This window comes from Mirounga leonina, unplaced genomic scaffold (assembly GCF_011800145.1).
Source record: "Mirounga leonina isolate KUSES-001 unplaced genomic scaffold, KU_Mleo_1.0 Mir_154, whole genome shotgun sequence".
NCBI lineage: Eukaryota > Metazoa > Chordata > Mammalia > Carnivora > Phocidae > Mirounga > Mirounga leonina.
The window spans coordinates 54,986,434-55,014,202 of record NW_023270389.1 but is presented as its reverse complement, the minus strand read 5'-3'; the positions used below and the strand labels follow the sequence as shown (position 1 = coordinate 55,014,202).

General features: G+C 37.1%; 1 protein-coding gene across 1 annotated transcript in view; it reads left to right on the top strand.

Moving 5' to 3' along the window:
- The window catches only part of MROH9 (maestro heat like repeat family member 9), a 187,449-nt gene that overhangs the window by 101,984 nt on the left and 57,696 nt on the right, over nt 1–27,769 (top strand). Inside the window, exons 4-6 of the mRNA XM_035011031.1 lie at nt 18,776–18,911; nt 19,497–19,583; nt 21,506–21,610. Coding sequence (XP_034866922.1) covers nt 18,776–18,911; nt 19,497–19,583; nt 21,506–21,610 — 328 coding nt within the window. The remainder of the gene's footprint in view (nt 1–18,775; nt 18,912–19,496; nt 19,584–21,505; nt 21,611–27,769) is intronic.

Below are 27,769 nucleotides of genomic sequence, written 5' to 3'. Positions count from 1 at the left end.
ACCAGAATCAGTCAAAAGGCAGGTACTGTACCAAGTACATATGGTGTTGAATGGAAATTGAGTGGTTTTGCCACAATAATACAATCTTTCTTTTTTGAGAGTTTCATGTATTGACTTTGCTCTTATAGGAAGGAAAAGTAACCTTTGGCTAGTAGCGCCTTTTTCTTTGTTCATTTGTGTATGGATTCATTTGTGTCTGAAGATAACTGAGGACCCCAGATCCAAATGTGAGACCTGAACTGCTTGCATCAGCATTGTGAACCCACCAATCTGGGGATCTGCAGCAACCCTGTCCTGAACTCTTCCCAGCCAAGTCTCCCATGGCTTTCATGCTCCAAATCTAAAAGATATTGTTCTGTCTTTTTCTTGTATGACATTTAAGCAGCATCGACACTGTTACCAGTCACTATGTATCTCTTAAATCTCTCCTATCTCCACTGCCAATACCCTAACCAACCCTATCCTATTACAACCTCTCTCTTACTGGGTAACATTGGCCTTAATTTTTCTCCTTGCAACCACTTTACCTTGTTAAATGAAGTCTACAAAGCAGCGCTGTGATCTTGTCCCTCCTTTGATTAAATGATTCCCCATTGTTCTTAGAGATGAGTGGTACATCTTCAGCATTCACAAAAGGACTTGTCCTGATTTGGCCTCTCTGGTCCCATGACTTACAACTTTCCTTACTCTCTTTGCTCTGGCCACATGGCCTTCTTACCTGTCCTCTAATGCAGTGGTTCTCAATTCTGGCTTCATATGAAAACTATGTGTAGAGCTTAAAAAAAAATTACTATTGCTAGTGCCATACCTCCAGAGATTTTGATTCACTGGTGTGGGGTGAGTTCTACGCATCTGGATTTTCTCAGTCAGGGTTGAGAACCACTTCTCTAATGCATCAAACCCTTTTTCAACTCAAGTCGTTAGTACACACTGTTCCTCTGTTTGAAAAGCTCTTCCTCCACTCCCTTCACCCCCATAATCTCTAGGTTAAATTAAAATTTCTTTTAAAGGTAAAATTTCCTGGATATCCTTTACTGGGTAGCTTCCCTTAATAATCCCTGTAATTCCTCTTTTAAGACACCACAATTTCTGTTATTTGTTTCAAGTTTGCTTTCCCATAAGATTAAAGCCAAAAACTGTCTGTTTTGCTTCTGCTCTAGCCCCACTGCCTAACATGTAATAAACACTTAAAAAATATCTGTTGGTTAATTGAAAATGTCTGTGTCCTGGGAATTCAGCCTTGGACAGATATTAAAGAACTATTTAGTCCCCCACTTTCCATAACAAGATTCTAGGCTGAAGGAAGATTTATAAGGATGGTGAAGACTTTTTGATGAGGGAAGTGTATATTCGGGGTCCCATCATGAGACTAGACCATGTTTATCCATAAGGTCTTAAAATGTCTGGAGAATTGGTGTTGTGTGCCCCACATCTTCCTGGAAGAAAACTTTCTAAGAAAAGACAGCTGAGGCACAAAACTAGTTTAAAGAGAATGATCCACATAGAAAGATTGGGGCAATTCTATATAGAGCCCAGTAAACTCTCTTTCAAGGATTTCTCTCACCAATCTTCCTAGGAGTGTAAGTCATAAACAAGTAAAAATTAAAAGAGCCACAATCCTGAGCGTGCACAGTGTGGTTACACTGGTTCTGTTGGCTTCTGCAGTAGTGGAAAATAATTTAACTGGCTTTGGGAGTCGGGGATGAACTAATCCTGGGTGTAGTCTTCAGCTCTCTCAGTATCTGGCCTGGCCACGGTTGGAGGGATGTGAGAACATCAGCAAAAACATCACTACCTTCAGTAAGGCACCAGCATAGACAGGAAGCCAAAGAGCTAAAGGCATTGGATATCCATGCCCTCAATTCAGATTCTTCATCTCTCTGCACTTTGGTATTTTGTATTATTGAATTATTTTGTATTATTGTCAAAGAAAGGAGGATTCTAGTGAGCTAGAGATGAAGGAAAAGTGCCGACTCACACGATATTTGAGAAGACCATGTCCATGAGCATTCCCAGGATTGTTTGGGAATTACTAGAGGGGAGTTCAAATTCCCTCAGAATAATGATTATTATGGAAATACCATTTCCCCCCAGGCTAAGGTGGCATCAGAAACACATAATGTATGTGATTTGAAACATCTGAGGTTTAAGGAACTAGTCAAATTGGCATGACTCCAATTCCTCTGGCCAAGAATGACAACAGATATTGAACAAAAATGTCAATGATATAAGATATATATAAAAAGCAGATGGTCAGCTTAAAGAAGAAAGCCAAAATAATAAATATGGAAGCGTAAGGCCCACCAGGCTGGTCCTAGAACCTAGTATTATGAAATATATTACAAAGTACAGATTTCCAGGATTGTGACCATTTCATCATTTACTCTGGGTTTCCAATGAAGAGCCATAGTGATTAAGGAATAATTGAAAATGAGAAGAATGAGAATTTATCCATATAACAGAAGTTAAAGCCAGAGTGATAACCATAATTCTCCAGAGGAGGCACTGAAAAATTTCTGGGAACACTGGTGAGCATGTTATAGAGTCTGAGCAATAACAAAAAACCTAACTGGGGAAAGCAGGTGAAATTCCTGGCCAATTCCTTTAACTTCCTAGATTGACATCACTACAGAACCAGTTTATAGATGTTAGACGATCCTTATCACTTGCCAATGTGCGCACTGGCTTCTGGCATTACATTAACTTTAGCGGTACCTATGGTGCAGGCAAAAGCATGTCCATGACAACAAGGGGATGTGCTGTAAATCAGTTATTCAACAAAAATGTGATGCCAAAGTAATAGGAGCAGAACAATAACTCGATGATGGAGTTGTAGTAACAAATCTGGCTCCGTGAGAAAAAGAGAAGCTAGCTAATAGATGAGAAGCAGAGGTCCCTGTTATTATAGATCAACTAATTGGTAATTTATTACTGTGAAGCAAGCTCCAGGATTGAGAGGAAATAGTTCACTTAAAAAGTGCTTCTCAATCCTGGCCATACATCACCATCATTGAAGCCTTAGTTTTATTTTGTTTTGTTTTGTTTTTAATGTCTGTTATTGAAGACATGGCCGAGGAATCAAAATCAATATTTTTCAGCCCCTCAGTGTACAACCAGTATTGAGAACCCGTGATTTAGATTTGAAGTGTTACAAATTGATTTCCAAGGACTAAAGCCCAGTTAGAACTTTGTCTATGAGGAAAGTTCCCATTGAGGCAATAGCCCCAAAAGATCATTACTTACATAGAGACAGAATGTTCAGTTAGTCACTGCCCAGAGAAATGGGTACTGGTGGATTTCCTGGACAAATTGAAAGAAAATGGTGACAAGGAAAAAAATGTTGAATTTCAAACTAGACAAATCACCGTTTATAGTTCCATGTCCCAGTGAGAGTTGTCTGCCATATAGAAGGTTTTATGTTCTCTAAGTAATGATAACATGCAATATGGTAATAAGCAACAGAGCAAAGAATTATTCTCTTAAGACTGAATAGGATCATATTTGCTGTTGTTAGGAATCAATGATGGATATGGATATAAATATTTTAGAGAAAGGGGCACCTGGATGGCTCAGTCAGTTGAGTGTTTGGCTCAAGTAGTGATCTCGGGGTCATGAGATTGAGCCCTGTGTGGGGCTCTGCACTCAGTATGGAGTCTGCTTGAGATTCTCTCTCTCTCCTTCTCCCTCTGCTCCTCCCCTGTTCATGCACTCTCTCTCTCAAATAAATAAACAAATCTTCTTTAAAAAATATTTTAGAGAAAGAAGAATAACTCTTTCACTGCTCAGTCTGAGCCTAGCCCAGAGAGGGGGCTGTTAGGAAACATTCAGTGTGCTCTTACCCAGCAAGGTCATGACAGCATACTTGTGTCTACTGGGGAAATGCCAGTTTTTAGTTCAGATCCCAAACAGGAAGTTTCTTTTACTATCTTAGTCAGTTCAGGCTGGTTTAACAAGATACTGTGGACCGGGTAGCTTAAACAGTGGAAATTTCTCAAACTTCTAGAAACTGAGAAGGCCAAGATCAGAGTACAACAGATTCAGTGTTTGGGTGAGGTTGCTCTTCCTGGTTTTCAGATGGTCACCTTCTCCTTGCATCCTCACGTGGCAGAAAGAGAGAGAAAGCAAGCTCCCTTGCCTCTCTATTATAAGGGCATGAGCCCCATCTTGGGGTTCTACTCTCATGACCTCATCTAAACCTCATTATCTCCCACAGGCCCATCTCCAAATACCATCACAATGGGGATTAGGGTTTCAAGATACGGTTTTGGAAGGGACACAAACATGCAGTCCACAACATGGACTTTATAGACAGGCATATAGCCCTATGCATTGTAATAACTTTCACATCCCACAAAGGCAGGACATATCCCACAGGGCGTTCAATGCTGGAGTCAGAAGAGGAGCACTGAACAGACAGGAAAAGGCTTTTGTTAGGGTGATAAGTAATCAGTGGTGGGCATTTGCATACGCATTACAGGGCATAAGTGCCCTTAGAAATAGCATTAATACACAGCAGGACCTAAAAAAGAACTTTGAGTTATTTCAGAAATACAGGCTGAGAATTTCCATAAACAGTATTATTGGGTCTGAGGCAAGAAGGTGACCCTGCAAGAGAGGCTTGCATAAACAAGACAAGGATGCACACAAGGAAAGAGATGCTCTTCCACTAGGCTTTCTCCAGTTTCTTCAATAAAGAACTTGAAAGTCTTAATGGAATCTCAGTGATTATCACTGATAAGTTTAAATAGCTGTACATTGACCTGTACGTGGTTCTCATTCTATGGTGTGATACGTTTTTCAGTAAGGCCTGACTTAAATCATCCTGCTGGTATTTTTTATTAAGAGACCTCCACACTGAGTAGATTGCACTTAAAAGTGACAGTGGTGTGCAGAGGAGCTCCCGGTAATGAACATGACTAACAAAATTTTGTCTGGAAATGCTCATTATAGAAGCAGAGTGGTTGGCTGTAAAAGGCCACCATTCGGGCCGAGATGCTATCATGGATTTAGAGTTTGTTCTCAACACAATGAACTCTTGGATTTATATTCCAGTCCAGTCTCTGGGAAGAAGAGAACTACATGTGATGTCTCACAGCAGCCAACATTGATTCTTTTCTTTTTCCTGATACTTCCAGGAGAACATAGCTGCCAGCCTATGGGATGCGTACTCAGGCCTGTTAAGTGACCAAGCCATGATCCTTGCTATCAACTCCAGGTACAATAAGCTCTAAAGCTCTCCCATTTCACTGACTGAATATCTTTAAAATGCAATAGAGAAAAATCACAATTGTGAAAAACAGAAAACAGCTCCAAATCCTACCATCCTGATTCAGCAGCTACTATATCTTTCTTTCTCATGTTCTTCCTCAATTCTTAAGTATTGTACAGATCTGCAGGTAATCTAATTATTATAGAATAATAAGCAGATTTTCTGTAATATTTTTCCTTTTGGCATTATATCTTAAGTTTTTCTTTTTCTACATACTCATATTTTCATTTTAATGGCAGTATAAGATTCCCCAATTTTGAAATTTTTAAATTATATTTTATTTTGCCAATATTATGATAATCATCTTTGTACATAAAGATTGTATCTTCTCTGAAATATTTTTTTGAAATAGCATTCTGAGGGTGAGGTTACTGATTTAGATGATAGGCAACCACAAAAATGCCCTGCTGCTGGGAATCCAAATTGGTAGACAGCCCTAGCTGCTCCCTGTGTAGATCCACCAGCATGACCATCCAGGAAGCATGGTGGGATAGTCAACTCCAATGGGTGACTTTGAATCTAGAAAACTCATCAACCTGGCTGAACCCTTTGTAGAACTTACTGTAGTCTAAGACACTTTCTACCGTAAGCCTCCTTCCTGCCTTCTCTCCTTCTCTTAGAAATCTCATGCACCTCTAATCCTGTTTTGGCATCTGCTTCCCATGAACCCAAACTATTACAGATGGGACAAAAAGCTTCTTAGAGCTTTTTTTTTTTTTTCAAAATTTTTTATTTATTTGACAGAGAGAGAGACAGCAAGAGAGGGAACACAAGCAGGGGGAGTGGGAGAGGGAGAAGCAGGCTTCCCACTGAGCAGGGAGCCCGATGCGGGGTTTGATCCCAGGACCCTGGGATCATGACCTGAGCCGAAGGCAGATGCTTAAAGATGGAGCCACCCAGGTGCCCTGCTTCTTAGAGCTTTTAATGAAGAGTCAGTTTGCTGTCCAGAAAAGCCTCACTAATAATAAATGTTTCTTCAAAGCCTAGTCATGAGAAGATATAGATACATACATACATTTTTCTACTGTACTGATTTAATAGGTTCAAAATTGTACCTCATTATTATTTTAATTTGTATTCCTTTCAAAAAAAAGCAAGACCCAATATTTTCTGTATGTTTATATATTTATGAATTTTCTCATGTAGGAATTTTTTCGTGGCCTTTGCAGCTTCATGAGGATTTTAGTGGTGGCATATACTTAGTAAGCTTATCATGGCATTTTTATGGTCTTAAAATTTTTTATTCTTTTTTATCTTATCAAAATTGATTTTAGTGTCATTGTTGTTTATTTTTTCTTTCACTTTTTTGTATGACATCTGGTATAAAATTAATTCTACATCATACTTCACTATTATGTTCACTTTCTCCTAGTTTTCTGTTACTTGAGTTTTGTTACTCTCTAGGCTATAACAGATATTTTTTATGTTATGAACTAATTTAAATTATCTTCACAATTCCATTATACAAACCAGAAGTCAACAAACTTGGCCTATGGGCTAAATCCTGCTGTTTTTGCAGCCTCCTGGTTTTGTACATTCTGAGAGAGAAGAATGTTTTTTACTTTTTTTTTTTTTTTGAGAGAGAGAGGGAGTGAGGGTGGGGAGAGGAGGGGCAGAGAGAGGGAGAGAGAAAGTCCTGAGCAGGTTCCATGCTCAGTGCAGAGCTATGTGGGGCTCTATCTCATGACCCTGAGATCATGACCTGAACCAAAATCAAGACTGGACGCTTAACCAACTTAGCCACCCAGGCACCCACTTTTTTCACATTTTTGAATAGTTGGGGGGAATTAAAAGAAGAAGGGTATTTCACAACATGCAAATGCTATATGAAATTCAAATTCCAAGGTCAGTAAACAATGTTTTGTTGGAACACCACCACATTTATGTATTTATTCATGCATTGTCTATGACTGCTTTTGCCTTATGACGGCAGACCTGAGCAGAGACCGTTTGGCCAGCAAAGCCTAGTATACTTGTCATTTGGACAGAAAATGTTTGCTGATCACAATACAGATAGCACTTAGTTAAAATGCTTCATTTCCAAAGGCTTGTTTAAACTCTGAATGCTTTTTTATATTCATCTGTATAAGGGAATAGTTATGGGTTTAAGGGTTCCAAGCTATTCTTGAGTATTGTGATGGCAGTGGTAGATATAAGAGGCTTTACATATGATAAAATTGTGTAGAACTAAATACACACACACACACACACAAGCGTAATTAAAACTGGGGAAATCTGAACAAGATGGTTGGAAGGAATCAATATCACTATCCTGCTGGAGATATTACAGTATAGTCTTTGGAGAATGTTACCATTGGGGAAAACTGTGGGAAGTATATTAGATGTTTCTCTGTATTATTTCTTTTTCTTTTTTTTTTTTTAAGATTTTATTTATTTATTTGACAGAGAGAGAGACAGCGAGAGAGGGAACACAAGCAGTGGGAGTGGGAGAGGGAGAAGCAGGCTTCCCGCAGAGCAGGGAGCCTGATGCGGGTCTCGATCCCAGGACCCTGGGATCATGACCTGAGCCGAAGGCATACGCTTAACAGACTGAGCCACCCAGGCACCCCTCTCTGTATTATTTCTTACAACAGCATGTAAAGCTACAAATATCTCAATAAAATTTTTAATTAAAAAAAGAGTTCTAAGAACGCATTCTGACCCAACATGAAATATTGTCAATAAATTAGTGCCACATTTGGCCAGGTAGGGGAGACAGAGTATTTATCCAGGTATTTTCTATTCCCCTATTAGGTATTCTCTAGCATTTAAATTCCCTTCCATTGTTTAGAATTTTTTTGTGGTGCCACCACTAAACTGTTTTGACTTAGTGCTGTTTTGTCATAGATTTTATTATCTGATTGAACTGGATCTTCCTTATTTTCTTGATCATTTCCAGCACAGTAACCTATGATAATCCCTCCAATTTATTTTTTTGAGTGGAAGGTAAACGTATTTTATCAACTTCTGATGAAAAATCACAGGCCTGTACCTCTGAAACAAATAATACATGGTATGTTAAAAAAAAAAAAAAAAGAGAGAGTAGGAGGGGAAGAATGAAGGGTGGGAATCGGAGGGGGAGACGAACCATGACAGACGATGGACTCTGAGAATCAAACTGAGGGTTCTAGAGGGGAGGGGGGTGGAAGGATGGGTTAGCCTGGTGATGGGTACTAAAGAGGGCACATACTGCATGGAGCACTGGGTGTTATATGCAAACAATGAATCATGGAACACTACATCAAAAACTAATGGTGTAATGTATGGTGATTAACATAACATAATAAAAAAAATACATTAAAAAAAAAGAAAAAGAAAATGTCCTGAAATTTTAATTGCACTTTCAGAGTTTGTAAAATAATTTGAGAATAATTGACATTTATAAATAATCTTCCTATTTATAAATCTATCTTTCTAATTATTCAAGTTCTGTTTTATGTTCTCCCTCAAAAGTTTGAGGTATTTTTAACATAGATTCTGCACATTACTAGACTGATTTCTTATTTATATTGCATTTTGGTCCCCCTCCCCATTTTATTGTTTGGACAGCAATTTCTGATATGCTGGGATGCATATGGGATTTTTTTGGGGGGGGATATATTCATCCTGTGTTTGAGCTCACTGAACTATTTTTATTAGACCATTCTTATTTGAAAAACAACAAACTTGAACACAATATTTTAAAATAGGAAATTGAACCCTTATGTTGTTCCTGTTTCTAATAAAAACTCTTACACTACTCAATTAACAAAGTGTTGGTTTAAATAAAACCGTTCAAGAAATTATTCAAACTATTCACTTTTCCTTAAAAATTGATGTTGATATTTATTAAATACTTTTTCAAGATTGATTAAAGCACAATTTTTAATTTAATCTATTAGAGGTACGTGTTAATTAATAGTTTTTAGGATATTGATCCATCCTTGTATTCGATGATAAATCATAATTGGTGTCATAATATTATTTTATTATTTTTAAAAAACATTAAAAATTTAAACTTTATACTCTTAAATGAAATTAGTTAATTTTTTATTATTTTAATTCCAGTGTAATTAACATACAGTGTTACATTAGTTTCAGATATACAATCCAGTAAGTGATTCAGTGGTTCCTTATATTACTCAGTGCTCATCAAGATAAGTGTACTCTTAATACCTGCCATCTATTTCCATCCATCCCCCCACCCACCTCCTCTCTGGTAACTATCTTTAACCAGACTCTGTAGTTAAGAGTCTGTTTTTTGATTTGTCTCTTTTTTTTCCCCCTTTGTATGTTTGTTTTGTTTCTTAAATTCCACATGAGTGAAATCATACAACATTTGTCTTTTTCTGACTGGCTTATTTTGCTTAGCATTATACTCCCTAGATCAATTTATGTTGTTGCAAATGTCAAGATTTCATTCTTTCTATGGCTGGGTAATATTCCATCGTATATATACGTCATTTCTTCTTTATGCATTCATTTATCAATGGACACTTGGGCTGCTTCCATAATTTGACTACTGTAAATAATGCTGCTATAAACATAAGGGTGTATATATCCCTTTGAATTAGTGTTTTCATATTCTTTGGGCAAATGCCCAATAGCCAGATTACCGGATTCCAGGGTAGTTCTATTGTTAATTTTCTGAAGGACCTCTATACTGTTTTCTACAGTAGCTGCACCAGTTTGCTTTCCCACCAGCAGTGCGAAAGGATTCCTTTTTCTCCACATCCTTGCCAAAATCTGTTGTTTCTTGATTTTAGCCATTCTGACAGGTGGGAGGTGATGTCTCATTGTGGTTTTGATTTGCATTTCCCTGATGATGAGTGATGTTGAACATCTTCTCATGTGTCTGTTGGCCATCTGTATGTCTTCTCTGAAGAAATGTCTATTCATGTCTTCTGCCCATTTTTTAATTTATTTGTTTTTTGGGTGTTGAGTTTCATAAATTCTTTATATATTTTGGATACTAATTTTTATTGGACATGTCATTTGCAAATATCTTCTCCCATTCCATAGGTTGTCTTTTAATTTTGTTGGTTGTTTCCTTTGCTGTGCAGTATTTTATTTTGATGAAGTCCCAGTAGTTTATTTTTGCTTTTGTTTCCCTTGCCTCAGGTGACATATCTAGAAAGATGTTGTTATGGCCAAAGTCAGAAATTATTGCCTGTTTTCTCTTCTAGGATTTTTGTGGTTTCAGGTCTCACATTTAGATACTTAGTCCATCTTGAGTTTATTATTGTGTATGGTATAAGAAAGTGGTCCAGTTTCATTCTTTTGTATGTGGCTATCCAGGTTTCCCAACACCATTTGTTGAAGAATTGTCTTTTTTCCATTGCATATTCTTGCCTCCTTTGTTAAAGATTAATTGGCATATAACTCTAGGTTTATTTCTCGGTTTTCTATTCTATTCTATTGATCTCTGTGTCTGTTTTTGTGCCAGTACCATAAAGTTTTGATTACTAAAGTTTTATAATATAAATTGAAGTCCAGAATTGTGATATCTCCAGTTTTGTTTTTCTTTTTCAAGATGGTTTGGCTATTTGGGGTCTTTTGTGATTTTATACAAATGTTAGTATCCTTTGTTCCACTTCTGTGAAAAATGCTGTTTTTGCATCTATGTTCATCAGAGTTGTTGGCCTGTAGTTCTCTTTTTTTGTGGTATCTTTATCTGGTTTTGTATCAGGATAATGTTAGCCTCATAGAATGAATTTAGAAATTTTCCTTCCTCTTCTACCTTTTTAAAAGTTTGAGAATAGGCATTAACTCTTCTTTAAATGTTTGGTAGAATTCACCTGTGAAGCCATCTGGTCCTGGCTTTTTGTTTTTTGGGAGATTTTTGATTGCTGATTCATTTTCATTGCTGGTTATCAGTCTGTTCAAGTTTTCTATTTCTTTCTGTTTCTGTTTTGGTAGTTTATGTGTTTCTAGGAATTTATCCACTTCTTCCAGGTTATCCAATTTGTTGGAATATAATTTTTCATAATATTCTATTATAATTATTTCTATTTCTGTGGTGTGGTTGTTATTTCTCCTCTCTCATTTTTTATTTTATTTATTTGAGTCCTTTCTCTTTTTTTCTTGATAAGTCTAGCTAGAGGTTTATCAATTTTTTCAATTTTTTTCCAAGAACCTAGTTTCAATTGATCTGTTCTATTGTGTGTTTAGTTTCTTTTTCATTTATTTCTGCTCTAATTTTTATTATTTCCTTCCTTCTGCTGGTTTTAGGTTTTGTTTGTTGTTTTTTTCCTAGCTCCTTTAGGTGTAGGTTAGATTGTTTGAGATTTTTCTTTCACCTTGAGGTAGGCTTGTATTCCTATATACTTCCCTTTTGCTGCATCCAATGATTTGCTGCATCCAATAATTTGAACCATTGTGTTTTCATTTTCATTTCTCTCCATGTAATTTTTTATCTCTTCTTTGATTTCCTGGTTGACCCATTCATTGTTTAGTAGCATGTTATTTAACCTCCATGTTTTGGTGCTCTTTCCAGATATTTTCTGGTGGTTGATTTCTAGTGTCATGAATGATGGTCAGAGAAAATGCATGGTATGGCTTTGATCTTTTTGAATTCGTTGAGACTTGCTGCATGGCCTATTATGTGATCTATTCTGAAAAATGTTCCATGTGAACTTAAAAAGAATGTGTATTCTGGGGCGCCTGGGTGCCTCAGTTGGTTAAGCATCCAACTCCTGATTTCAGATCAGGTCATGATCTCAGGGTCATGGGATTGAGCCCCATGTCAGGCTCTGCACTGAGCATGGAGCCTGTTTGGGATTGTCTCTCTCCCTCATCCTCCTTCCCCCCTCACCTGTGGGCAGTCTGTCTCTCTAAAAAAATTTTTTAAATATTATGTATTCTGCTATTTTAGGATGGAGTGTTCTGAATATATCTTAATTTTATCTGGTCCAGTGTGCCATTCAAAACCACTGTTTCCTTGTTGATTTTCTGTCTGGATTATCTATCCATTGATATAAGTGAGGTGTTAAAGTCCCCTACTATTATTGTATTACTATCTATTAGTTCCTTTATGTTTGTTAACTGTTTTATGTATTTAGGTGTTCCCATGTTGGGTGCATAAATATATACAGTTGTTATATCTTCTTGTTCAATTGTCCATCTCATTTTATATAGCGCCTTTCTTTGTCTCTTGTTACAGTTTTGTCATAAAGTCTATTTTCTCCAAAGAGAAAAGCCATAAGTATGGCTACCCTGGCTTTCTTTTGTCTTCTACCTGCATAATGTTTCTCCATACCCCTGCTTTCAATCTGCAGGTGTCTTTAGGTGTGAAATAAGTCTTTTGTAAGCAGCATATAGATGGGTCTTGTTTATAAATCCATTCTGTCACCCTATATCTTTCGTTTGGGGCATTTAGTCCATTTACATTCCAAGTAATAGGTATGTATTTATTGCCATTTTGTTACTTGTTTTGTGTTGGTTTTTTTTTTAAAGAGTTTATTTATTTATCTGACAGAGAGAGACACAGTGAGAGAAGGAACACAAGCAGGGGAAGTGAGAACACAAGCAGGGGGAGTGGGAGAGGGAGAAGCAGGCTTCCCGCCAAGCAGGGAGCCCTATGCGGGGCTCGATCCCAGGGCCCTGGGACCATGACCTGAGCCGAAGACAGACGCCCAACAATTGAGCCACCCAGAAGCCCCTTGTGGTTGTTTTATAGCTCTTCTCTGATCCTTTCTTCTCTTGCTCTTTTCTCTCAGTTTGCTGGGTTTGTTTAGTGATATACTTGGATTCTTACTCTTTATTTTTTGCATATATATTATTGGTTTTCGATTTGTGGTTACCATTAGATTTGTGTATTACATTTTCTGCATATACCAGTCTATATTAAGTTGATGGTCACTTAAGTTTGAGCCCATTCTTTACTCCTCTCCCCACCACATGTTTGGGATATGATGTAATTCTTCACAACCTTTTATTTTGTGAGTCCCTTGACTGATTTTTGTGGATACACTTATTTTTATTGCTTTTGTCCTTCCTATTTTCTTACTCTTACTTATGGTCTTTCCTTTATAATCATACAGTCTCCTTTAACATTTCCTGTAAGGCTGGTTTAGTGGTCATGAACTTCTTTAGTTTTTGTTTGTCTGGGAATCTCTTTCTCTCTCCTTCTCTTCTGAATTATAGCCATGCTGGAGAGAGTATTCTTGGCTGCAGATTTTTTTTCCTTTCAGCACTTTGAATATATCATGCTACTGCTTTCTGGCCTTCAAAGTTTCTGCTGAAAAATTTGCTGATAGCCTTATGGGGTTTCATTTGTATATAACTGTCTTCTTTTCTCTTGCTTTTAAAATTCTCTCTTTATCACTACTTGTTGCCATTTTAATTATTATGTGTCTTGGTGTGGACCTCCTTGGGTTGATTTTGTCGGGGAATCTCTGTGCCTCCTTGGATCTGGATATTTGTTTTCTTCCCTGGATTAGGGAACTTTTCAGCTATTATTTCTTCAAATAAATTTTCTGCCCCCTTTTCTGTCTCCTCTTCTTCTGGGATCCCTATAATGAGAATGTTACTATGCTTGATGGAGTTGCTGAGTTCCCTAAATCTATTCTCATTCCGCATAAATTTTTTTTCTCTCACCTGCTCAACTTGATTACTTTCCATTACTCTGTCCTCCAGGTTGCTAATTCATTCCTCTGCTTCCTCTAGCCTGCTATTTATTCCATCTAGTATATTTTTAATTTCATTTATTGTGTTCTTCATCTTTGATTGCTTCTTTTATATCTCTTTGTTATAAGGTCTCCCTGATGTCCTCCACTCTTTTCTCAAGTTCAGTGAGTATCTTTATGATCATTACTTTAAATCCTCTATCTGACATATTACTTATATCCACTTTGCTTAGGTCTCTTGCTGTGGTTATGTCCTGTTCTTTGATTTGGGACATATTCCTGTCTCCTCATTTTGTCTCTCTCTGTCTGTTTCTATGTTAGGAAAGTCAGCTCTGTCTCCTGCTCTTAAAAGTAATGGCCTTATGAAGAAGAGGGCTGGTAGTGCCCTGCAGTGCAGTGTCTCTTGTTCACCAGAAACTGACAGAGCCCTTCCCCAGCTTCAGTGGATGTGCCCTTTCCAGTCAAGCTTGCCTCAGTCCTGGTGCTGAAGGGCCAGGGGAGGGGAATGGCACCTGCGAGCTCCTCAGTTCCTGGAGAAGTCCCTCAGGGATCCTGCCAGTTCCTTTGTTCCTGAAGGAGTTCCGCAGTGATTTCTGTCCCTCCAGGACATGCTCTGAGATCAGTAAATAACACTCTATCCCATAAGCCCCAGGCATTTTTCAAACTGCTGCTTTTATGCTGCACCTCCAAGGGCTGTTCCTCTGCTATCCCTTTAAGGGCAGAGACTCTGCTTCCTATCGCCCTCTAGGCTGTCCCAGAACCGAGCCTGCTGATTTTTAAAATTCCAGGCTTTAAGTCCCACCGGTTGTAAGAACTCATGAAATTTGGTGCTTCTAGTTTTCAAGCCAAATGTCTTCCCTGTGGGGGCTCCCCAGTGTCAGGGTCCTTTTCTCTCCTCTCTGTGCCTGCGAGCTCCTTCCTTCCCACAGATGGCCTGTGGTCTGTTTAGCTCCCCACCATGTCTCCGCCCTTTCTCTCCTCTTAGATATGCCTCTTTACCTTTAGTTGTAAAGTTTGTTTTGCCAGTTTTCAAGTCCTTTTCTGGATTATTTACACTGATGTGGGTATTATCTAGTTGTATCTGTGGGACAAGGTGAGCTTGGGTCCTCCTATTCTGTCAACTTCCCAGCCTCTCTGGAATTAGTTAATATTTTAGAGATTGTCTTTTATTATAACTGTTTGAATAACCAGTTATAAACAGATCCCTGATTACCATTCATTGGTGGTTCCTCTGAACTTAAACTCATTTACTATTTTGTGTTGAGATGTGTGTGTATATCTTGCCTAGGTGAATTGACTAGAATTTACAAAATAGTGCTATACAAAGACAGATAGTAGGTACACATGAAGACCTTATGTACTAAATTAATACTTTATGTGCCAGATAATACTTGGCCAAAGTATGACAAACAAAATCTATAAGAAATTTTATAAAATGAAAGGAAAACTATATGTCAAACAGACCAAGTTTCTGATATCAGCTCCACCATTCCCAGATTTTGTGACTTTGAAGTTACTTAACTTCTCAATGCCTCAGATTCCTTGTCTAAAAATTGAAAGTAATGATAGTACTTAACTCTTAGTATTGCCATGAAGATGTATTGAGATAATGCGTGCAGGGCAAGTAAAATACCTAGTGCCTGGTGTTAAAGTCCTCAGTATCAGTGCTTCTTAACCTATTTTAATTCTCCTTTGGGAATCTGATGAAACTTTTGGACTACCCCTCCCCACAAAATACAGACACATAGAAACAAAAGTTGGTATATTATTTTATAGGGTTCATGAAAAGGCAGACCCTAGATTAGAATCCTCTGTTTCATATTTTTAGCTTTTTTTTTTTTTTTTTGGTCTACCTAAATGTGTTAAAAATCCCCCAGATAATAATTTTCCTTTAATTTTTAAAAAAATTTATTATAGCTTTTTGTACTTTGGCCAAGTATTATTTGGTACATAAAGTTTTACACAAGCTATATCTTCATATATACTTGTAAAATTTAAGTATATAAATCAGTTTTGTTTCTATTAAACACAACAATAGCTTACTTCTTTTTTTGACTACTGTAGGCTCTTTTTTTTTTAAGATTTTATTTATTTATTTGACAGAGAGAGACACAGCAGGAGAGGGAACACAAAGCAGAGGGAGTGGGAAAGGGAGAAGCAGGCTTCCTGACGAGCAGGGAGCCCGATGCGGGGCTCAATCCCGGGCTCAATCCCAGGACCCTGGGATCATGACTTAAGCCAAAGGCAAATGCTTAACAACTGAGCCACCCAGGTGCCCCACTACTGTAGGCTTTCTTAATATTTAGTTTCTGCTTCCTCTTTTGTTTTTTAAATCTTTATTAAATTTGCCAGCAAAGATCATTATACTTATTATTCCCCCCTTTCTCATTTTATACTTGTCCACTTTGCCTATGCCCTTTATTTTTTGGATTACATTTTTAGTAGCTTTAAAATTTTGTTACATGCTTAGTTTGTCATTTTTCTCTCATTTTATTTTTTTTATTTTAAAAAGATTTTATTTATTTATTTGAGAGAAAGTGAATGAGAGGGAGGGAGAGAGAACCTGAAGCAGACTCTGCATTGAGCACCAAGCCCAATGCAGGCTTCCATCCCACAACTTCAAGATCCTGACCTGAGCCAAAACTAAGAGTGGGACGCTTAACCAACTGAGCCACCCAGTTGCCCCTTATTTTAAATGAGAAAATTTCTAATAGTATTCTAGTATTTTTAAGTACTTTGAATTTTCTCATTTTTAAAATAGATTTCTCACTGTGATTTGAGAATCAAATGTATATCCTTTTATATTTTGAAACTTTTTACAGCTTGTAAAAAGCCTTTTACAACTATGATAAATATTTGTCAGCACTCCATGATTATTGAAAAAGATAATCCTTGATACCTCATTTAATATAATTTATTTATACCTCCTTATTAATTTTATTTTTTTCCTTATTAATTTTAGTAAAGATCTCTTTTGCAGAATTTTTAATTTTTATCTACCATATGCTGATAATTGAATGCTTAATCTTCTATGACTGTGTTTGTTTTTCCTTGTATCTTTAATAATTTCTATTTCTCCTTGTATTTTTAATAATTCAAGACCTTGTACCTTTTAATAATTATTTTTAATAATTTAACTTTTTTCTACGTGTTGTTAACTATTCCTTCTATTATTTCAAATGATAGTATATATCTCTCTTAATATTCTTTGGTTTGAACTAAACATTTTATCATATTAAAATGTCCCTCCTGATTTATTTGTGATCATCTTTAATATAATTTCCCCATGTTTTTATTAGGACGCATCTACTTTGTTTTATTCAATTGTGGTTCTTCAAATTATACTTGCAAAAATAGGTATTGCCTTTTGCTTTACTGTAGCATACAGTAATTTAGTGAGGAATGCTTAGTCTTCCTTCTCAAGTTCCTTTCTGTATCACCTGGTTGTGCACCCTGGAATATAAAAAAAGCATTTGCACTGAAATTCTTAATTCTAAGATGTCACTTATTGTAAAATACACTGTAATTTAATAACTACTCTTTTGAAAGCAAGTTATATGTGGATCCAAAAAAGTATCCTTAACGGCAATTGTCCACGTTGACCCGTAGATTTGCATGTGTCTTTCTTTAGTATCACTGGTGTCTCCCACTCAACCTTCCTCACATTTAAAATTTGAAGATCTAGGGGCGCCTGGGTGGCTCAGTTGTTAAGCGTCTGCCTTCGGCTCAGGTCATGATCCCAGGGTCCTGGGATCGAGCCCCGCATCGGGGTACCTGCTCGGCGGGAAGCCTGCTTCTCCCTCTCCCACTCCCCTGCTTGTGTTCCCTCTCTCGCTGTATCTCTCTTTGTCAAATAAATAAAATCTTTAAAAATAAATAAATAAATAAGTAAATAAATAAATAAATAAAATAATAATAAAATTTGAAGATCTGTTGCCCATTAGCAGTTATGCATGGCCTTAGAGGATCATGCTATTTTTCTAATCTTTATTCATGACTTGGAGCATTTTAGCGTTTTTAGGACTAGCAGTATGATTTCAAAGTACATTGAAAAAAACTATTTTCTATTTCATCAAAATCTTAATTTTGCATTTTCCTAAGCCAAGTTATTTATCCCTAAAAGTTAAATACCTTCCCCTGAAAATTCTACTGGAAACTCTTGACAGATAGCTGTTCAGAGTCTAGTAATTCATTAAAACCATGAATAAGCCAAATTAATCTTCCCTAGATTTGAAAATTAATGTATTCTAAGAGAGTCCATTTCAAACAGTGGGTATTAGACACTTTGATTTTCCTGTCCAGTAGAGAAAAGATATTCTGAGTCTAGCATAAAATTTCTTACCTTACCATCTATATCACCATTTTTTCAGAAAATAAGAAAATATTTTCATCTAAAAAAAAATGAAGGACTGTTATCTACATCACACATATCTAAGGAATAATAACTATGTCATAACTTATCTTTCCAACTGCTGATGGGCAGGGTTTTTTTGCCAAGAATTGGAGGATGCATCCCAATAATTTCAGAAATATTAAAATGTAAGAAGCATAGTGTCACAGTTTAGAGAAAATGTGGCAGTAATATAGTTCAACTAAAGCTCAGCATGGCTTTGTGGGCTTGCTTGGAAATGTAACCACTTTTTACATTATTATGTCTATGGAGAAATATATTCTGGTTTCTAAATAACTGATTACAGATGATTTTGAAAAAGAAACTCATTCCTGTATATTTAAAGCACCATTGTCATTTTTATGAGAATATTTAAAACCCACATGTTATATAAAGCTGAGAGCTGGGCCTCATTTTATAGTAAATTCTCTCTTGCACAAGAAAAAGCCACTAAACTTAAGTTACATTTGTTCTCTCCTCTATTTAATAATTACACCTTTTTCTTACCAGCTTTTTAGATCCCTTACTGCAGTTTGAAACCCAACTGAAGATAATAGAGTCCTCCTTTAAAACTGTATTTGCTATACCAACTCTTGAGAAAGTGAAGGAAATGGGAAACAGTAAAGATGACCCAGAGGACCTGGAAGTGAGTCTTTGTTTCCTTTAATTATTATGAGATATTATTATGCGCCACAACAGTTCTGCAGAATGCCCCTCCACGGGTCATAATCCTTGTTGTTATCTCATTCACCCTTTTTAGATACAATAGATTAACAACAGTATATTCCAGCATTAATCTATACACCCTGGACTCCTTGTGAATTCTACAAGTCATGGGATTTAATGGATTGTATAGGAGTTATAGGAACAAATGAGTGAAGAGATTTTTGGTTAATTGTTTTAGCAAGGACAAGAATTTATGGGCAAATGCTGTAAGAAAGGAAATAAGAGCAGAGAAAGGTGGAGAGAGGAATATCCCTACAGTAAGGTGAGCAACATCTCTGCTATTTCCTCAGCACAGCTACCCAGTGCACCTGCCCTATAAGGTGGAGGTGCAATTCATGGCACAGGGTACTGAGAGAGGTCTCATCTCTAGAGCTGCCTCTCTCCTTTCTTACCTTCAGTTTATGGGGAAAACGCAGGGCCCCAGGACACAAAACCATAGACACTGAGTAAAATTACATCTAATTTTATCTGGCTGGCTGGTTGTGTAACTTTTTTTGTTTTTCAGAATTTATATCAAAACATTTTAAACATATTTGAGGACACTCTTCTGATCTTAGTGTCTAGAGACCTCTATAAACTGCAAATCTTAAAGGTAAAGTAAAGGGAAAATAAGCATTTTTGTTTTCTTGTCTTAAATCTAAAGAGCTCACTATATTTCAGTTATTATTTCCCTTTTCCCACACTTGTCCTCTTCAAGTATTTGGTGGCTGATTTTTTTCTTTTCCTCCCAAGCCATATAATTATCCCCAAAATGAAATCATTTCCCTTTCTTTGAATTATAGAGACATAATTTTAAGAATTCAATTTTGGGAAGATGGCATCAATAAAACACTTAAGAAGCCAAATGTTATGTGGCAGTGTAAAAGTGAATACAATATAGGTTAGCAGAAAAGAGAGGGTGATTGGCTTGAACTACCTGCAGATCCATGGAACAATACTTTGATGGTGTCTATATGCTTGCTTCCTCCTCAACAACTCTGGAGCTAAAGTGTCCTATCTTCATGGATACCATGGTATCAGAGGAAAGCCTAACAACTGTCCAAATCCCCACTTACATCCAGACCTCACTGTGTTTTTAACATCCCAGGCAGAGATAGGAGACTGCTCAGGATGTCTTATGATCACTGGGGGCACCTGTCTGGAAATACTGGGAAACCAGAATGACTTACTCTACCAGTATCATTATGAGTTTGTGCAAATCATAAAATACATTCAAGTAAAGAAGCAGAATTAGTATCTCTGAAGACAAGAAGGAATGTGAGGGAAAATAAAATATACAGAGTTAATTTGTGCCTAATTTGAGTCAAATATTTTCTGTCCATTTTAAAAACTTAACCTCACAACCCTTTAAAGAAGTTATTATTATCCCATTATTACAACCATCTCCCTATGCATGCTCTTTCAGCCAATAAACCACTGTTTTTTTGAGTATTTACTCTACATCAGGCACTAAACGGAATGCTTCATATATAGGTTATCTCATTTAATCCTTAAAATAACCCTCTGATGGTTATTTCCCCCCATTTTGCTGATAAGAAAATGGAAGCAAAGAGAGGAGCAATAATATGTGTAATGCTAACAAATGGGGAAGCTACTCTAACTTGGAAACCTGTTACTTAACCATGTTGTTCTTAAACCTTCCATGTCTAGAAACTCACTTGATTCTCAAAAAGAGCTAAAAGCCCACTCCTGGAAAAGGCACAGGCTGACACCACCCCCCACCCCACCCGGGATTTAGAGACTCTTCTGCCCTAGGAAATGGATTTCAGAACAGTTTTATACAATGGGAGCAAGTGAAAAGGAGGAGATTTAGCATAAATACTGTGAACTCCAACAGAGTGCCTTAAGAAATCTGTTAGTGGTGATTGGTATGTGAGGCATATGCAGTCTTCTTCCCTTCCCAAGCTTGTAAATATGTCCTTACATCTGAAGATTTAGAACAAATAGAAGTTACAGCAAGATGGAGTTGAATCAAAATTAACAAGAACTTTCTAACTGAGCTGCCTCCGGGAATATTCTCTGCAACTATGAGCCAGAAAATATCTGAGTGCTGAATCTGCAGAGGAAATTCTGGAGTAAGATGACACTTCAGGATCAGATGACATTTCAATTCTTTTTTAACACTGAAAATCAGATCCTGTGATGAGAGAGAGAGGGAGAGAGAGGATATGTACTTTGAAAGAAAAAAAGGAGAAGCAACTAACAATCCCATGATAGCCTCCTGTTAAACTTTTTGTGATGACTGACAAAGTGACTTATAATGCACATCATTAGTACATATTCGTTGTATAAAATTAAATAACATACAACCTAAGTGTAGTTACTACAGTAGATGAAGTAGTATAGTAGATAGCTTGTAGTATACAACTAGCTTTGTTGTCATCTTTTTGAGATAAATGTAGGTTAGATGTGAAATAATCAGGAGTCCATGGGGACCCTTGACTTGGTGAAGTTGGAAGGGACTTGTAGAAATGGAAACACCATGCTCTAGGATGATTCTTATGTTTTCCACAGGACATGGCTGTGTGGATGAATGAAGATAGTTCGTACCTGCAGGAGAGAATTATAGTGATCATCAGCAGTGTGCTAAGCTTTGCATCCAGGAAAGTCAGGGGATATGTAAGTCACAGAGTACAATCATGCCACCTGCTTCTGAAGACTGCATTTCTATAATGCTGCTTTCCAAGTCTTGGCTCTTGAAAACTCTAAGTGCCTGCTTGGTATGAGCATGCTGGCAGGCTGGGATATTAAGAAAAGAGTCAATATAATACATGATTTTATGTCAATCAGAACAGTCTCTCAACCAATTGATTAAGACCTTTTATGCTTTCCACAAACAGAATGAATGTGTCAAAATTTCTGCTGACTCTCTGGATCACAATCAATGTTATTTGCAACCTTATTAATCCTTCCATCTCTACTTTCCTTCTTATTTCTCCTTTTCTTAAAATATTTTTAAAACCATTATATATGTATTTGAAATTTACACAAGTAATTCCTGAGTCTTTTCATTGTAAAACATGCTAGAGATAGAGCAGAAGTCTTCTTTACTATTCTCTCCATCCTAATCTCCTCCCTAGCATGCTGCTGTGATATGGATCCTGCCAGACAGCCTTCCGTGTATACACCCACATAGACATGCACACACTGAGATGCGTAGTTTTTTACTTAGCGCTTCTTTATTAAAATCACATTATATTTACACATGATTCTGCAATTTGATTTTTTCACTGAACAGTATGTTCCTCAGATATTTTCATAGCAATATATGTAGAGTTATCTCATTCTTTTATCCAAAACATATATCCCATAGTTTTAATGTATTGTAATCTACTTATAGATGGACATCCAAGTATATTTAGTTTTTTTTTCTAGTTCAACAATATACAAATAGTCATCTTTGTTCAAGTACATATGTACTTAGAAATACTTACAAAGATAATAGATCAAAGAGTAGGAATAGTTTATACTTTTAACACTACAAAATTATCTCCAGTTTGTATTCCTGTGGATATTAGAGTGCTTGTTTCCCTACACCTCCCACCAACACTGGGAAGTTATTGGACTTTCTAATTGTTGCCTTTCAGATGGAGAACAAATTGGCATCTCATAATTGCCAGTATTTGCTGAGGTTTTCTATATTTTTAATAACATTATTGTCTTCCTTCTAAGAAACCTTACTATCTATGAACATTTCTCTCTCTTATGGATACTGTGTATCCAGCCTCCGTTTTGCAACTCATCCTTAACTGTGATTTTTAAACATACACTTCTAATTGCTTGTCTGATTGTTTGAATCATTTCAGGAGTTCAGAATAAAGGGGATCAGAAACATACATTCATGATATCATTTTCATGTACCCATTTTCTACTACTTAATCAAATAGCTTCCAGACAGATTGAGACAAAAAGCCTAGATAAACCTTAGAACATATCTGAATTCTTACTATTTTGTTTAAAATCAGCTTTGGTGGAGTGCCTGGGTGGCTCAGTCAGTTAAGCATCTGCCTTCGGCTCAGGTCGTGATCTCAGGGTCCTGAGAGCCTGCTTCTCCCTCTCCCTGCTCATGCTCGTGCTCTCTCACTATCTGTCTCTCAAATAAATAAAATCTTAAAATCAGCTTTGGGATGTAATATAATTTACTTACATGAGGAAAGGTAGTTCATAATGTTCTTTGCATCATGTTGAGTCTATTTCAAAAGAGAGATAGAGCAGTTTGTTTTAATCTTCTGGTTCTCTGGTTCTGTAAACTGGGTGCCTATCCATTCAAATGTTTGAAAGGCTAATCATACAAAATTTCTAGCAAGGCTTGAGATTAAGTGTAGTTCACAACTCCGGCCTATTTTCTGCACAGTTCATAAATGTTTCATGCACTCAGCAAGTATTTGATGGTGACTGTCTGACCAAGTTCTATTCACATGCTTTTATCTGCTTTTGCATTTTCATTCAGTATACATATATCCATTCATTCATTCTAGTGAGTTCCACTCAGGTAACAGGTAAGACATTTTGGAGTTTTGTCATCTTCTACCACCTCTTCTCAGTTCATCCTCCCCTACACAGAGCCCACCCCTCAACTGTGAAAAAATAAATGTGCAATTCCACTTCTGTGGCAGAAGGCTCTCATAAAATGAGGGTTCCTACCTATAACTGAGATTTGTTTGAGAAGCCAAGTAGGATAACCTATTATTTTGTTCTGCAATGTTCACTGAGTGCCACCAGGTGGAAGCACACTAGCATTTTCCAGAACATGGAAGCTAAGCTAGCATCAACCAGTTCATCAAAATCAAGGAGGCTTAAAACTTTAAACTTTCTCTTTATGATAATGTCCTCTAAAGATAGTTAAGTCCATGAAATTAATGGAGAAGAGAGGACAAATATATGAAATAAAACAGCTGAATGTATTATTAAATTAAAAACTAAGCTCCCCACAGCCCTCATCTGTGTATCTCTATGTCTGACATATTGAAGATAATCAGTGAAGATTTGTTTTGCCCATCTCTAATTATATGTAACTATCCATTCTGTTCTCAGGTGCTGTCCATTCACTGGAAAGACCTTTTTTGTTTTGTTTTGTTTCATAAATTACCCTAGCCTTGTCTTCCAGGGTCTCAGAGGCCCTGGTCCTATTGAACAATCCTGACTACCATTTGTATTCTATCAAAAATACTTTTTAATGTAGTAATTCTCCTTATATGACCTATGTGCTATCATGGTGAAAAAAACTTCTACAATCAAAGAATATTTGTCCTTTCAATTAAACTATTCAATTTTCAAACAGGCAAGGAAATGTAAGCTAAACATGTCATCTTATATCATTAACAGAAAGATTTTCTCTGGGTTTGTTCCTTTGGCACATCAGCATTTGAAAGATGGGTGGAATTTAAGGAGGACAATGGCAGTGGAGTAGGAGGACCCTAGGCTCACTTTGTCTCATGAATACAAGTAGATAATTAACAAATTATCCTAAGTACCCCAGAAATCAACCTGAAGACTGGCAGAACAACTAAAGGTAGAGAAGAGTCCAAACCAAAGATGGTAGGAAGTGTGGACACACAGTTTGGGAGAAAAACAAATCATGAATGCTGTGGTGGGGAGGGAGCCACAGTTGAGGAGAAGGGCAAGAGATAGACTAGCACAGAGGGAAGCACACAGGGAAGATGATTTCCCCATAGCAATTGGCTTGGAAAACAAGAGAGGCCAAATTTCGTAAGTTCTTGCAACCACTGGGGCTTAAAGCCTAGAGTTTTAAAGGTCAGCAGGCTTGGCTCTGGGAGAGCCACATGGTGCTGCTAGTAGAGAGAAGGCAGAACAAACAGCCTGTGGAATACAGTGTGGAAACAGTGATATGAAGAACACTCAGGGCACACAGTGAACTTATTTGTTCTTCTCTGAGTGTGTCCCAGAGAGGCAGCATTCATGGAGAGACTCCTCCAAGAACAAAGGAACTCCCTTGCCCTCAGAATTAATCCAGAGCCATGTGCAGGAACCAGCACAGCACCAATACTAGCTTCCTAACTTTCTTACACTGAGCCCTGACACCCCATGCTCCAGTAGAACCACCCTTCCCAATCACACTTGCCTCAGTTCCAGCCCAGTAGGCCCCCTTTCCCAGGAGAATGGCCCAAATCCTTGCCCACACTGAACCTCCTGACCTGGGAGTTTTGCAGGGTTCCAGTTCTGGTAGTGGTGGAGACAGGTCTCATCTCACAAGCAGACTGGAGCACACCTAGTTAAAACTTGCCACATTCAGGCCTGGAACCAAGCACTGACCACAATAGGCAAAGAGAGCCTCTGCAGACAACTTGCTTGAAGGATAAAGTGGTCAGGACACAACAGCAGAGTGCACACAGCACACACTGGAGATACTCCCTGAAGCAACAAGCCCTGGGGAAGAGGGGACACTATACTCAAGGACACTATAGGACTTCTTCTTCATAAGGCCAATATCTTCAAGAACAAGAGATGTAGCTGACTATTCTAACACAAAGAAGTAGGTACAGAGACTTAAACAAAATAAAAAGACAGAGGAATTAATTCCAAATAAAAGAACAGGACAAGCCCACAGCCAGATCTAAGTGAAAAACATAAATAACATCCTGGATAGAGAATTTTAAGTAATGATCATAAAGATACTTGCTGGACTTGAGAAGAGAGTGGAAGTCATCAGTAAGACCATTAACACAGAGATAAAGAATTGCGTGTCATAGATAAAGGGCTCAATAAATGAAATCAGAAACAGGACTGACGGAATGAATGAACAGCAGGCTGGGAGAAGCAGAGGAACAAATCAATGACCTAGAAGACAGAGTAATAGGAAGTAATCAAGCTGAACAGAGAGAAAAAAGAATTATGCAAAACAAGAATAGACAGGGAATTCAGTGATTCCATCAAACATAACATTCATATTGTAGGAGTCCCATAAGTGGAAGAAAAAAGAAAAAAGCAAGGAGAAATTTTATTTGAAAAAATAATAGCTGAAAAGTTTTGGGGAAAGAAACAGACATCCAGATCCAGGAGGCACAGAGATTCCCCCAACAAAATCAACAAAAGCAGACTTGCACCAAGACATATTATAATTAAAATGGTAAAATATACTGATAAAGAAAAAAATTTAAAGCAGCAAGACAAAAAACATCAGTCAGTTACAAGGGAAAACCCATGAGGCTGGCAGGAGATTTTTCAACATAAACTTGGCAGGCCAGAAGAAAGTGGCATGATATATTCAAAGTGCTGAATGGGATATATGTGCAACCAAGAATACTCTATCCAGCAAGGCTGTTATTCAGAAAACAAAAGAAAAAGAGTTTCCGACAAACAAAAACTAAAGGGGTTCATGACCACTAAACCAGCCCTACAAGAAATACTAAAGGGGACTCTCTGAGTGGAAAGCAAAGACCAAAATCGACAGTATAAAGATAGGGAACACAACAGCAGTAAAAATGAATATTTCTGTAAAAAAAAGAAATTAGTCAAGGAACTCACAAAATAAAAAGATGTAAAATATGACAACGTATAACTAAAATATGGGGAGGAGAGAAGAGAATGCATTCAAATTTAAGTGACCATAAACTTAATATAGACTGCTATATACAGAAGAGGTTATATACAAACCGAATGGTAACCATATATCAAAAACCACTAACAAACATGCAAAGAATAAAGAGAAAAAATCCAAATATATCACTAAAGAAAACCAGCAAACTACAATAGAGAGAGAGACAAGAAAGGATCAGAGAAAATCTTCAGAATCAGTCACAGAACAGGTTAAGAAATGGCAATAAATACATATTTATCAATAATTACTTTGAATGTAAATAGACTAAATGCTCCAATCAAAAGACATAGGCTAACAGAATGGATAAAAAAATGAGACCTATCTATATGCTTCCTACAAGAGACTCGTGCCAGACCTGAAGCCACCTGCAGATTGGAAGCAAGGGAATGGAAAAGCATTTATCATGTTAATGGACATCAAAAGAAAGTCAGAGTAGCAAAACTTATATTGGAAAACTAGACTTTCAAACAGATTATAGGGCACCTGGGTGGCTCAGTTGGTTAAGCATCTGCCTTCGGCTCAAGTCATGATCCCAGGTTCCTGGGATCAAGCCCTGCATTGGGCTCCCTGCTCAGTGGGGAGTCTGCTACTCCCTCTGCCCCTCCCCCTGCTCGTGTTCTCTCACTCTCTCTTTCTCTTTCTCTCTTGCAAAGTAAATTTAAAAAATTTTTAAAGAGATTGTAACAAGAGACAAAGGGCACTATATAATAATAAAATGGACTATCCAACAGGAAGATATAACAATTGTGAATATTTGCACACCCAACATGAGACACCCAAATACATAAAACAATTAATTACAAACATAAAAGAATTCATTGACAATAATACAATAATAATAAGGGACTTTCCCATCTCACTTACATTAGTGGACAAATCATTCAAACAGAAAATGAATACAGAAACAGTGGTTTTGAATGACACACTAGACCAGAAGGAGATAACATGTATTCAGAGCACTCCATCCTGAAACAGAAGAATACACTTTCTTTTCAAGTGCACAGAATATTCTCCAGAATAGATCACATACCAAAACATGAAAAAAGCCTCAACAAATTCAAAAAGATCAAAGTCATACCACTTATCTTTTCTGACCACAACATTATGAAACTAGAAATCGACCACAAAAAAAATTTGGAAAGACCACAAGTAAATGGAAGTTAAATAACATGCAACTGAACGATGAACAGATCAATCAGGAAATAAAAGAAAATTTAAAA